This window comes from Corvus cornix, chromosome 5, assembly GCF_000738735.6.
Source record: "Corvus cornix cornix isolate S_Up_H32 chromosome 5, ASM73873v5, whole genome shotgun sequence".
NCBI classification, from domain to species: Eukaryota; Metazoa; Chordata; class Aves; order Passeriformes; family Corvidae; genus Corvus; species Corvus cornix.
Window position 1 is genome coordinate 38,205,669 of NC_046335.1, and position 13,177 is coordinate 38,218,845.

The 13,177-nt window shown below is 37.8% G+C and overlaps 1 protein-coding gene across 1 annotated transcript in view; it reads left to right on the forward strand.

Annotated features, from left to right (window-relative positions):
* The window catches only part of INO80 (INO80 complex ATPase subunit), a 57,933-nt gene that overhangs the window by 1,719 nt on the left and 43,037 nt on the right, over window positions 1-13,177 (forward strand). The window contains exons 2-13 of the mRNA XM_019281415.3: window positions 321-506; window positions 1,771-1,937; window positions 2,034-2,101; window positions 3,047-3,208; window positions 4,939-5,059; window positions 6,299-6,513; window positions 7,520-7,573; window positions 9,035-9,238; window positions 10,512-10,707; window positions 10,897-10,964; window positions 11,274-11,483; window positions 12,074-12,154. Of these exons, the coding sequence (XP_019136960.1) occupies window positions 364-506; window positions 1,771-1,937; window positions 2,034-2,101; window positions 3,047-3,208; window positions 4,939-5,059; window positions 6,299-6,513; window positions 7,520-7,573; window positions 9,035-9,238; window positions 10,512-10,707; window positions 10,897-10,964; window positions 11,274-11,483; window positions 12,074-12,154 (1,689 nt within the window). The 5' untranslated portion in view covers window positions 321-363. The remainder of the gene's footprint in view (window positions 1-320; window positions 507-1,770; window positions 1,938-2,033; window positions 2,102-3,046; window positions 3,209-4,938; window positions 5,060-6,298; window positions 6,514-7,519; window positions 7,574-9,034; window positions 9,239-10,511; window positions 10,708-10,896; window positions 10,965-11,273; window positions 11,484-12,073; window positions 12,155-13,177) is intronic.

Below are 13,177 nucleotides of genomic sequence, written 5' to 3' on the forward strand. Positions count from 1 at the left end.
AAAACATGTTATCTTTAATTTGAGGACTGTCTTCACAATACTTCGCATTTCTATGTCACCACTTGGACTATCATACTAGGTTAAAACAGTGCTTGTTCCTATCAAACAGCAATTACAGAGTCATAAACCAGAAAACTAAGAATCTAGTTTTTGGCTGTGGTAGTACTGTGGTGGAAAGTTGAATGAAAATTTCTGTTTACTATACCTATTAACTGCAACTTAAGCTTTTGCCCAGAATTGCCTTGGTAGGTCTGTCTGCTCCCCAAGTTTGCTCCTTTCAGAGGAGTTGTGTTGCTGATGGCCGTTGTTTCTTTTTACAGCTGTGTGTTCAGAGGCACCTGTGCATGAGGAGAAGTTTGTTCTATGGCCTCAGAGCTGGGTGCTAGGGAGGATGGCAGCTGCTCAGAGCTGGCAAAACCCCTCTATCTGCAATACCTGGAAAAAGCTCTGCAACTGGATCAGTTCTTACGACAGACGTCTGCCATCTTTAACAGGAGTATATCCAGGTACCAAAAGCTTTTCCACTTTCCCTTGGGAATGCCAAGGAAAGACAGGCATTTTTATTATATTGTTCCCAGCCAACACCATATTAAGAATTTATTAGTGATTTGTTCATTAGAAACTCTTCTGCTTTAAAGGAGGAGAGGTCACTTGGATTGTTCAGCCTAGAGAAGAGGAAATCTAAAAAATGCTATTAAATTTAATAATAAATCTAGCATTAGCTTTGAGTTCTGAAACAAAGCTTTTCTGTTTCTTCTCTGTGGTGACCACTGACAGGACCTGAGGGAATAACATGGAATTTTATCAGGAGAGATTTAGGTGGTTTATTAGGAAATGCACCACCACTCTGGTTCTCTATCCAGAGGGTGATTGGGCGCTGGAGCTGGCTCTCCAGGGAAGTGGTCACAGCACCAGCCTGACAGAGTTCAAGTAGCATTTGGACAACATTCTCAGGCGCATGGTGTGATTCTTGGTGTGATTCCTGTGCAGGGCCAGGAGCTGGACTTCATGATTTTTGTGGGTCCCTTCCAACTTGGGATATTTTGTGATTGTATGAAAGATTTTGAACTGTGCTTCTCTCGGTTCATAATGATAATACAGTGTGTTACCAGCTTGTGTATGAATTAGCACAATGTTTTAAAGCTCTTTTTTGTAGCTGAGTGGCCAAAACTCTCTTTGTCTGCAAAAAGTAGGATGAGGAAACCCTAAGTAGGGTTTCAGTGACACAGCCTTTGGTCATAAAGAAAATAGAAAGACTATTGTCAGATGCAGAATTTTTGTGTAAATTGTTGCAATGAGGCATCATCAAGGTATGTTTCTGTCCCAAAACAATTACATATTTAATTTCATTGGAATTGTAGAGTTACAGAACTGGTAACTGAATGGGCAACAGATAACAGGTATATTTACAAGCATGTAATAAGACCCTCACAAGGATTAGAAAAGGTATAGCTACATTTCTCACATGTCCCAATGAGTATGACAATATTGTGCTTTGGTTTGTCTTGCTTAGTTCATGCTTCTAAAACTAGATACCTAGTTAAAGACTGGAGGTACGGTTTGATAGTATAGCCAGGCTGATCTGATGATTAACTATTGCTAAGGGGTTAATGGGAAATTATTGACAGCAATATTTCCGATGTGTGAAATTACATCTGAAGCTGTCTCAATTCTCAAACCTTTAGACAAGTGCCCACATGTAAGAAAGTTGGATGGGCATCTTTTGAGTATTTTCCTGTCATTGTCACTGTATTATGGATCTTCTTGCAGTGATGAGAGTGAAGATGGATTGGATGACAATCCTTTGCTGCCTCAGTCTGGGGATCCCCTGATGCAAGTTAAGGAAGAGCCTCCAAACACCTTGCTTGGAGAGCCTTCTGGAGCAGGGAATTCTGGGACGCTGAACACACATTCCCTGAATGGAGTACTCCAGCCAGGTAGGCATGTAGTAGGTTGAATCTCTGCTTTCTTTAGGTTAGGATGGAAAAGCATTATTTCTTAAGAACTTTATTTTTTATTTTTTCTCTAAACAGAACCAAAGTCTGAAAAAGGGAGCTTGTATAATTTTTCCAAACTGAAGAAAAGCAGAAAGTGGCTGAAGGTAAGAATATTGGAAAGAAATGCAGCTATTGGAATCTGTGAGTAGTTACACATCTAGCCATTCTTAGTCATTTATGAGCAGTCCTGGCTAACCAGGGAGGTCCCAGTTGACTGAAAGTTTGCAAACATGACACCTATTTGCAAGAAAAGCTGGCAGGAGGATCTCGGGAACTACAGAGCTGTCAGCCTGTCCTTGGTGCCATGAAAGGTTATGGAGCAGATCATCTTGAGTGTCACCTGGGAATGCAGTTTAGTGGCAGACTTGGCAGTGAGTATACATTCAGAACCTGAATTAATTTTAGTACACTGTCTAAATTAAACTAATCTGTTATAAAATTTATTAAATGGTGATTTGGGACTCATCTGAAAATTGTTTTTAAGTTGCGCTCGGTAAGTACAAGGTCTCAAAGTGAGGATGGCAAAAGAGAGTGGAACGGTGGCTTTATGCCATCTTTGCATTTTCACTGTATTGTAGCCATCTCAGGTTAGCAAAAACATGTTGCCAAGAGGTCAAACGAGCCAAACTTGCAGAAACTGATGCAGATAGAAGTGGTAGAATAGCGGGACAAACTACAAATGGGGTAGGGAAGCACCTGCAAACCACACATCACAAAATGCCCATACTGTTATCCTGGCTTTTCTCACTGCTGCTTTTCTGAGACCACAAACAAACAAAGTGGACTAAAATGATGTAACTGTCACAAACTAACAGAAAACTACTTTCCTGCAAATCAGAAAATGTGTATTGAATTCACTCCTACACAGGTCTGCTCCTCAGAAAACTCTTTTCTGAGTCATTTTAGATGGAAGACACTTTGTAAGTGCTATGTATCATTGTTGGGCCACACTCCTTTATTAGGTAAAGGCTCAAGAGTGTTTTGCATTAATAAACAATTCGGTACAGAGACTTGGGATTGTTAAATTAATTCCCATTTATTCTTGTTAGAGTATCCTTCTGAGTGATGATTCCAGTGACACAGATTCACCGAGTGATGAGGATGGAGAGGAGGAAGAAGAATTTTCCCTTTCGAGGGAGGAACTTCACAATATGCTGCGATTACACAAGTATAAGAAATTGCATCAAAGTAAATATAGCAAAGACAAAGAGGTAAAAATCCAGAATTTTTACATTTCATTGATTTTTATTCTTTCCTTTAAATGCATTATTTTAATTGCTCTTACATTTTTATCAAAACTCATTTCAGGGACTGGAGAATACACTTTTATTTGGTAGACAGTAACTGTCTAACATCACTTTTAGACAAGGGTTATTTAATAATTACATACATAGAATGAAAGATGCTGCAAGTCTGTCAGTACTGGCACATGTTATATATAACTTCAACAGTGCTCAGTCCCAGTCACTAGGGCAAATACTGGGTGTCAGAATGCAAGATTTGGATAATATATACAAAATATATGTGAAAACTGAGATGCTGCAAGTTAAATTCTAATACAGGTAGTAACTGCTATTCAAGTGTATTTATATCATCACTGAAATGATGAATAGTAAGGTGGTGTTTACAATCTTGAAAGGGTGTTTTCTACCTTGTTGTTTTCTGTCATGATTTGAGGTTTTACTTTACTCTTTCTTTTTTACCTTTTTTTTTTTGTTTTGGATTTTCTTCCTATATTCTCTTTCTTTCCCTTAGAAGAAAATAGCCTGCTGCACTTTTGCATTTTTCTTAATATTAAGCCAAATTCTGTAGCTGCTTTGATTCTAATAATATATTTCTTCAAACTATAAGGGTTCTTGCAGAAATTTTCGCTGCTAATTTGAATTGCAGCAGAAAGTCTTAGATGAAGGAGGTTATCCTATTCTGTTATCAGAGTATGTGCCTGAAGTTAAAATTTGTCTTCCTGTTTTATCTTCTTTTCAAATTTCTCCAGAAGAGTGAAGAAATATTTTCCTGCACAACTCTTTGCTTCTCTCTGCTTCTTTCCTTTGTTTACTTGTGAAGCTCTGAACCAATATTGTGTTAGTTTCTTGAAATACTTGATAGCTACACGAATATTCATACACCAAATTTTTACACAGGTTATAATTTTGTTAGATTTTACACAAATATTTATTTCCAGACTAGCAAGAAATAATACCCTGTGAAAGTAACCAGTGTATTGTCAGATCAGCAGTACAGAGTTGTGGGGGGAAACGTATCTCAGAAAGTTTGTTTGCGCTCATGGTCTCACTTTTCAAAAATCTTCTATTAACTTAAAAGTATGCTTAGGTTTTAAACAGTTAATTTCTGAGCTGTACTGTCTTTAATTTGCCTTTTTATATGTAACCTGTGTGGAATTCTTCAATACTTCATTTGAATAATGCTGGTAATATACTGGCTTTTTCGATCATTTATGGGAAAAAGTGCTGAGGCAGCTATATTTTTACTTGACGGTCTGAGTGTTCAAGTTTTTTGTCGTTGTGGAAATCTTTTAAATGCCTTTTCTTTAAACCTGTCCTTTTACATCCTTTGGAATGATAAAGTAGAACATGTATTTAATTTGGGAATGCAAGCAAAACAAATACTAGGTCCATAATTGGACCTGTCCATGTAATGTGTTGTCTTGCTGGGCAGCACCTGTGTGGAAAAGACAGAGCAGTATGTTTTGGAAGTGCAACCTTCACTGCCTGCTCTTCCCTCCTACTTAACTGGGTGGGCTTGGTTCCCTGTGCAGAACTTGGAGGCCACCCCTGGGAGCAGTGGTTTCACTTCAGACACTCTGATGCTGATAACAAATGCAAAATATGGAGAACTGCATATTTCCTGATCTCTTATTTATGTTCAGGATATGAGCTTGTTTAGGGACTGTCATTGTTACGTGCTCACTTTCACCCTTCAGTTGCAGCAGTACCAGTACTACAGCGCGGGGCTACTCTCTACCTACGACCCCTACTATGAGCAGCAGCGCCACCTGCTAGGGCCTAAGAAAAAGAAGTTTAAAGAAGAGAAAAAAATAAAAGGTAAAGTCACTAACCTCATGTTTTGAAATTGCTGCTGTGATTTAACTTCTTTCCTGCATAATTTCCTTTGATTAAACATAGATGTTCAAAACTTGTGGGTTTTGCAGGGGAATACCAAGTTCTGACAAAGAAAAATGTCTTCAGAAAATATTGTGCTTTATTGTCTGGCTTCTAGAAAGCTAGGGTGGAAAAAAGGTGTGTGACTGGAGAGTTCAGGGCTTAAGATTTTCTTTGTGAACCTTATTCAGTGGTTTGGAATCCATAAATACTGTTTCATATCACGGTCCGTTTACTCGAGAGTTTTTTGAAAGCGCAGTAGGTCCTTGAAAAATGTGAGAACTTACCCAGTACCTGCTGCAGTTTTTCCTGAATATGTAGTTCTAGTGAACAGGAAGTTACAGGGAGTGAGAGTGTTTTCTGGAAAATAGAGGGAACTTGGAATTGATGTTTGATATGAGTTAAAATAGAATTATATCTCTGATGTAACAACTGGAGTTTCTGAGATGCACTTTGCCAGGAAGTACAGTTTCCTCTCTTGTTTGGGCTGGCAGTAGTTGTAAATCTGCAAGGAAGTAGAGAAGGCTACGAACTGTCAGTGTAAGGTGAACTCTCTTACTGCAAGGACTTTACTTTGAGCTGTGTTTTAAATGGGTTATTTCAGGCTGTCTTCCTTTCTTTTTGCAAATTCCTTTAACTGTGGTGGTTTTTTTCTCCACTGATCTTGCAGCATCCATAATTTTGCATACTCACAGTGAATATTTTTAATACCTGATACCAGTATCAGTTTCGTCTGAAGGCTGGTATGACATGACAACATGCCAGTCTCTTTCAATGCTTTCTTCTCTTCGCTAAGAAGTTTGCTTTGAGACTTACGGTACCAAATGATAATGTTGTCACTTTTAAATGTCTTACCTTTACATAGCTTTAAGTAGAATTTTGCCACAAAGCAAGAAACATTGCACCAAGTTCTAGATATTTTAACTCTCAAAGCATGTTTCCCTGGGTGGAAGTAATTTCATTTCACCCATCTATTAACCAGGAAAATATTTCCATTATAAAGTGGTGAGGAAATATCTAATAGTATAAATGAATTGTACCAGAATTGGCAAACATGGATAAGTTCAGCTTTTTTGTTGGTTCCACATATAAATTGACTAGAAGAGTTTACTCAGGAAAGATGCCTGACTAAATGTGCCCAAAAAATAGAAATGTATTTTTATGATTGTTGTTGCCATGCAGGCAAGTTGAAAAAAGTAAAGAAAAAGAGGAGACGGGATGAAGAACTCTCGTCAGAGGAGTCACCACGACGCCACCATCACCAGACCAAAGTTTTTGCCAAGTTTTCCCATGATACACCACCACCTGGGTCCAAGAAAAAGCATTTTTCTATTGAGCAACTTAATGCACGTCGGCGGAAAGTGTGGCTTAGCATTGTTAAAAAGGAGTTGCCAAAGGTGAGCTTGGATAATGGCAGTAGATCAGTGATGATACAAGAAAGTGAAATAGAAAATTAACTTAGTGGGGAGTTGGCACTTAGAAAAACAGAGTAAAGTGAGACCTGGTTTTTCTGTTGGTCATTAATGACCCAACTGGAATTCTGTAATCCATAAGCAACGTGTAGTTGAAATATCACCAGTGGTATCTAAATGGATCATGCAGTGTTTTGCCGTGGCTATTCAACCCTTGGCAATGAAAAGTGCAGTAAGCTCTAGCAGGTGCTCACACTGATCTGCAGGATGGCAGTCTAGAGCAAACCAGTATCTAGGTTTACCATAAAGTTCAGGAAAGGAGTGTTTCAGTCATATCACCTGTATTTTTCAAACCTTACCTCAGAAACAAGCTATTGTATTGTTTACAGGACAAGCTTCAGGCACATTTGAAATAGAAAGCTGGGTTCACTGTTGATAATTTTCTGAGATGGTCTGAGTGGACCTTAGAACCTGCTCTTTGGAGTTCACAGTTAACAGACTTTGAATTCTAGGAAGTTAAAACAAGTCATGACTGTATCATCCTTTATGAACTTAAAAGCCAAACAAAGGATATGTACAGTGAGATAGACTGTATTTTTTCGAAAGACTGATTTTGATCATGTGAAGAACATGATCTACATTAATTCTTAATGTCTTTGGAGAAGAGTGGAAAATATTGTTTGCTTCAGTGATAAAAATGGGAGAACCCTGCTTTGCAATAGTAGTAATTAAAGAACCAATTGTGAAAAAGGAGGTGTTTTGCATGCTTCCTCCAGGATTTGAGGGAATACATTTATGTATACCTTCAGTAATGTAAGGATGAAAAGCTGTTTCAGTCAAAATGAAGAATACTTACAATACCTATTCTCAGTTATAAAACTGTGCATGGCTGAAGTTGACACATGTACCTATTGAGGACTAGATAGTGATCTTTTAAAATACTGTGAAACCATTACCCTTTAACTCATTTACAAATGGTGTTCTTTTACAGGCATACAAACAGAAAGCTTCAGCCCGCAACCTCTTCCTTACCAACAGCAAAAAGGTAGGTGGTGTTTAGTTTCATATTGTTACTTGTACTGCATATAATAAGCAAACTGTAACCTCTTTATGTTTCTTCTGTTTCTTACAATACTGACTATACTAGCAGGGCAGTGTAGAAGAAAGCATTGTATACAAGTAATTGTCATTTATTATAGGGCTTTTAATTTTTTAGATGTGCCATTTTGTCTTGTTTCATAAGCAACAGATGAAACAAGCAACATGAGTTCTCTTCATGGGAGCTTTCTGGCTTTTAAAAGATTTAGTTTGTAAGTTTTAAATTTACTGATCTTTCATACTGTACATTAGTGGCTTTGGTGCACTTTGACTTTTGAGCTGCCCGTCTATTCACTATCTAAAGCTTGCTGGCTTTAAGCATTCTGGTTGAAATCAAAGGGGCTCTTGGAATATTAAGTGCTTTAATTTAGATAAATATATAGAGGACCTGAGATTAAAAATAAAGCAGTTTTTGGCTTACGTAGTTGCAAAAGCAATCCATCTTCTCATCCATCTTCTCTGAGAAGCGGCATTGTTCGTACCTAGAAAACATTGCTTACAAATACTTGGTAATAGTTTTCTGAGCATTCTTCAAGTGTTATGCTCAAGTGTCTGATTCATTCCTATGGCTAATGATGAAAAAGGTAATCAAGTATATGACTGTGAATTGTTAGAGACAAGGTGATGTGGGAAATTTCCTGTTCTGTGTATACATTATTGAGAGAGGGAGCATTTTCTTTGTATGGGATGCAGAAAATGGGACTTGCTGGTGTATGTTTAAGAAACTTGGTTGTAGGACTTAACAGATTTTAAAATTCCGCTTTTTTTCCCCTTCATTTTATCATTTGAAATCTGTGTTAGAATTGTTGATGTGCAAATTTTAGTGGAGGAAAATAATCTGTCACAAACAACAAAAAAACCCAGCAATTTTTACCGTTATGACAATGACATCAATTTATTTATACTAGAACAAAAATTACATTTTCTTATGTTTTTTTGTGAAATGGTAGCAAGACTGTAGAATGCTCCCTCACTTTTCTTTGTATTAATGTGAACAGCATTGTGTTCCACCAATACTGCTATTGCAGGATTAAGTATATTCTTATTGAAAAGTGAGAAAAATAACTCTGGAAAAGTGTTAAAAAATAGGTGAGTCAGAGCTGTAGGCAAGACTTGAATTTTGTTCTTCTGAGTCCCTTTCAAGGACCTATCCTTCAGATGAGTCTTTTAAGTATTATGCCATGCTGAAACTGCCTTCAGGTTTTGTCTTCTCCATCATCTCAGCATTTTTTTGGAAGGTCATATTCTCTCACGCCATTTCAGAAGCATTGCTGCTGAGTAAAGTATCACAGTTTTTTCTCTTTTGAAGGATCAGACTTGGTTGTAATTAAATCCTGGTAAGTTTATTGCTGGCTTTCTTTACAATCTGCCCATTTTACCACTGTTCCCAAATCTTATTCCTGTCTAGCTTGCCCACCAGTGCATGAGGGAGGTACGTAGAGCTGCTATCCAAGCCCAGAAAAACTGTAAGGAAACTCTACCACGAGCACGTCGTCTCACCAAGGAGATGCTTCTCTATTGGAAAAAGTATGAAAAGGTGGAAAAAGAGCATCGGAAACGAGCTGAGAAGGAGGCTCTGGAGCAACGCAAGCTGGATGAGGAGATGAGAGAGGTATAGCAAAATAACAGATTGCTGATAATTAATCTGCTGAGGAGACACAGAAGTGACTAGATAATTTGAGTTTCTAAATCCAAGCCATGAAATTCAGTTATTTGTTCTGTTTCAGTGCTATTCCACATATTTCTTCTGCCATCTTCTTTTTCTTTACGTTATTCTTCTAATGTTAGCAAGAGGTAATTAAAAAAACACCTTCAAACTGCATAAATTCTTTATAATTGAGTGAAATTGAGGAAGGAATTAGAGAAGCAGTGCATGTCTCACAGACATACACAGCTCAATGTTGGTAAGGGCCAATGTTTTGTGATGGTTTGTTCATCTTTCTGGGTCCAGAAGGGAAGACACTTTTTCATTGACATTGAATTTTTTTCTGGTCCTTTTTTTCCGCTGCTGTAAACTGATACTGCCATTTATGTATGGGTCACAGAATTTTTCTGTGCTTGCTTTTTTGTTGGCCAACTGACAACTTCCTGAACTCCATTACAGAGTAAAAGGGATTGAATTTATGAAACTTTCCTTGTAAAAGCTCTCTAGTGAATCTGTGGTTGTTACTTTATATGGGTATACCTTATATGAGGAAAGGTTGAATCTTTAGAATGCCTTATATTTAGTTTTATGCTTAAATTATGCTTGTATTTATTGTGTTCCTCTTATTCTTGCAAATTCATAAGCATTTTGTGAAGTTTTCTGCTCACTTAGATTAATAGACAAATTTTAACTGTTGCATTTTTTGCCAGAGCCTAAGGGTGAACAGAGCTTCTGCAATGTCTTGCTGAATGCTGAGTGATGATAATATCTCAACTGTAGTACCTATTGATGTATTTCATGTGTACTACCATAATTCCTTCTACTAATAAGTAACAGAATGTGGGAGTCAGGTTGCCATGAGAGCATTTCTTAACTGCTGAGTTCTTGTACTATAAAGCGCTAAAATCCTGCTATTTATTGTTGATATATTAGTTCTTCAGTGTAAACAAAACATTTGAATTTTCTTTTATTATGGTTTTTTGTCATGATTACTGAATTTAAAAGAATTTTTTATTTACAACAATTTTATATTTTAATATAGATATTTATGGAGGTGGTCAGTGTTCTTATGTGCAACTAGTAATGTAGCACTTAGCACAGTGGTGTGTTTAATATAATCTAGATAGATTAGTTGTTGATACATTATTAGATGAATTTCTTTTGTTTAATTATATTTTAAACATTGAACTGTTGTCCTGTCTTTTTTTCCCCTTCATCTGTTTTCGGTAAATGCTCTTAGGCTAAGAGACAGCAGCGAAAACTTAACTTCCTGATTACACAAACTGAATTATATGCCCATTTTATGAGTCGTAAACGAGATATTGGACACGATGGGATACAGGAGGAAATCCTGCGCAAACTGGAGGACAGCTCTACCCAAAGGCAGATCGATATTGGTGGAGGAGTAGTGGTCAACATCACCCAAGAAGATTATGGTAAGTGATTCATTTATAGTCCTTTCCTTGCACTCTTTTGAAATTTACTGTACTGTGTTATGGTGCAAACTTAACAATTTTAAGCACAACATCCTTCTCTGCAAGAAGGACTACTGCAAATACTGGGATTTATCTGCGTGTTTGGGTGGTTACTGCTGCAGAGCTCTAACATGGGTGTGTTATTTTCAGATAGCAACTATTACAAGGCCCAAGCTCTGAAGAATGCTGAGGATGCTTACCAGATTCATCAGGCCCGGGTATGTATTTTTTGGATCCATGAAGTAGAAGAGAAAGCAAAGTAATTGGCAGAGGCCAAAGTACCAGGATCTTTCATAGCAGCCAAGTCAAATAGATTAATCCTGGGGGCCAGATTTGAATTTAATTCATTTTGTGCTAAACAAGTAGAAAACCAGAGTATAAAGATTGGGCTATAGGAACAGGCTCATTTTTTCATGGTTTCTGGTGAGTATTGTGTCTTAATGTGAGTTGTAAAGCCTTTTGCTTTACAGTTTCTTGATAAGGTAATGTATTCACCATCTTATGCATACCTTCCTCTTCCTGTTTAGACCAGATCATTTGATGAAGATGCAAAGGAGAGCCGGGCAGCTGCTCTACGGGCTGCTAACAAGTCTGGTACTGGATTTGGAGAGAGTTACAGTTTGGCAAACCCATCTATTCGAGCAGGAGAAGACATTCCACAGCCTACCATTTTCAATGGAAAACTGAAAGGTTATCAACTGAAAGGCATGAATTGGCTGGCCAACCTATATGAGCAGGTATGTTAGTACATCTTGCAAATTTTTAAAACTTCTGGGATTATTTAAGTCAGTAGAGTAACGTTGGCCAAAAGAATGTCCTGTTTTTAAAAATAGACTGTTTATAGTTGATCTTTAATGTATTTGGAAGAAAGGAAAATACTAGGTAGGCTGCATGCCAGTGTTCTTGATTATTTAGAACATAACAGCTTTGAATGGGGCATTGAGTTCAGTATTCTTGTGTGGTTTGTACAACTGTTCATCACTTAGATCATACATGGAGGAGACTTTTGCTGTTTGGAATTGTGTACTGTTTCAGGCTTGGGTCAGCTGGTAAACTGCAGGCAGTCTTGTCCTTATGAGTGTGCCCGGGTCACTATGGGATCATGAAGTGCAGAGAGGCTTAGGGGAGGAATTGGACTGAGGGATGAAAGAAATACAGTTGAGACCAATTACCTCTCAGGAGCAGATGTAAGAGATGATAAAGTTTCGGAGTGTCAGAGTTGTTACAGTGGGGCTGTTCCCCCTAAATCTAGTGGCAGCTGTTCTGCCAGTCCTTTGTGGATTAAAAAGTAGTAAAGTGAAGGTGTTTATTTATGGATCTTTTGCAGGGCATCAATGGAATCCTGGCAGATGAAATGGGTCTGGGTAAAACAGTACAAAGTATTGCTCTCCTTGCACATCTGGCTGAGGTAGGTGGATTATAGCTTGTTCCTGGGTAGTCTGCTCAATAGAAGATGCATACTTTTCACATGTTGCATGGATTACAAAGCTTAAATGTCTTAAAAAGTGTTGTATACATTGTTTTCAAGTGAGCCATTGAAATAGTTGTAAATATGTGTGTATGTCTGTACTTCAGAGTTTTCATTTATTCAGAGAGTATTATCTTCTCACTTGCACTGAATATAAAAGCCTCAGGAGAGAACAAGTTGTATACTTGATGGTTCACTGAGTTTTATATATCAAAGGGCTCAAATTCTGAGCTTCATGACAATTAGCATTAATTTCCATATTTCAGTGGGGTTTTTTAGGAAGCATAGTGATTCTTCTGTGCCAGGGCAGACAAACAAAACAAAGTAAGCAACAGGAACTTGCTTCTTCATGCAGAAATATGTACATTTATTTCAAAAAAATAAAGGTTGGCTGCAATCAAGTCAGTTGCCCTAGGTAGGACATATCAATGAAGGGATACTAGAAGCAAAATTAGCTGCACTAGTGACCAAGTGACAATTGTGTGCATTTCTTTATGTTCCTGGTAGTGTTGGCCAAAATACTGTAAAGGTAATGCAGAGCTGAAGGCTCTTAAGCTCATCTCTGTGGAAGAAATAAGAAGATAAGCTTGTCTCCCTGTGACACTGCACCTTGAGGTTTTTGGAAGGTTACACACAGCTTTATTTTTCCTGCCTCTCCCTTATGAGGGCAAGCTTGTAACTGCTAATATATTAATGGATCAGCTCAGTTGTTCACCAGAGGGTATTGTAATGTGTGATGTGGCAGAGCAAAGCTTTTCAATGCCATCTGAAGTTCTTTTCCTTATGAATATGACAGGGGCTGTTTGTAACATGAAGGTGGCCACTCTCAGAAACAAAGGAGTTTGTTCTGGGAACAACTTCACTGTTATGAAATAAGTCTTGGTTAAACATTAGATCTGCTCTGATTTTGTATCACCCTGCTGTGCTGGGAGAGTTTTGCTAGGTTGCATACAGTTCCCTCTT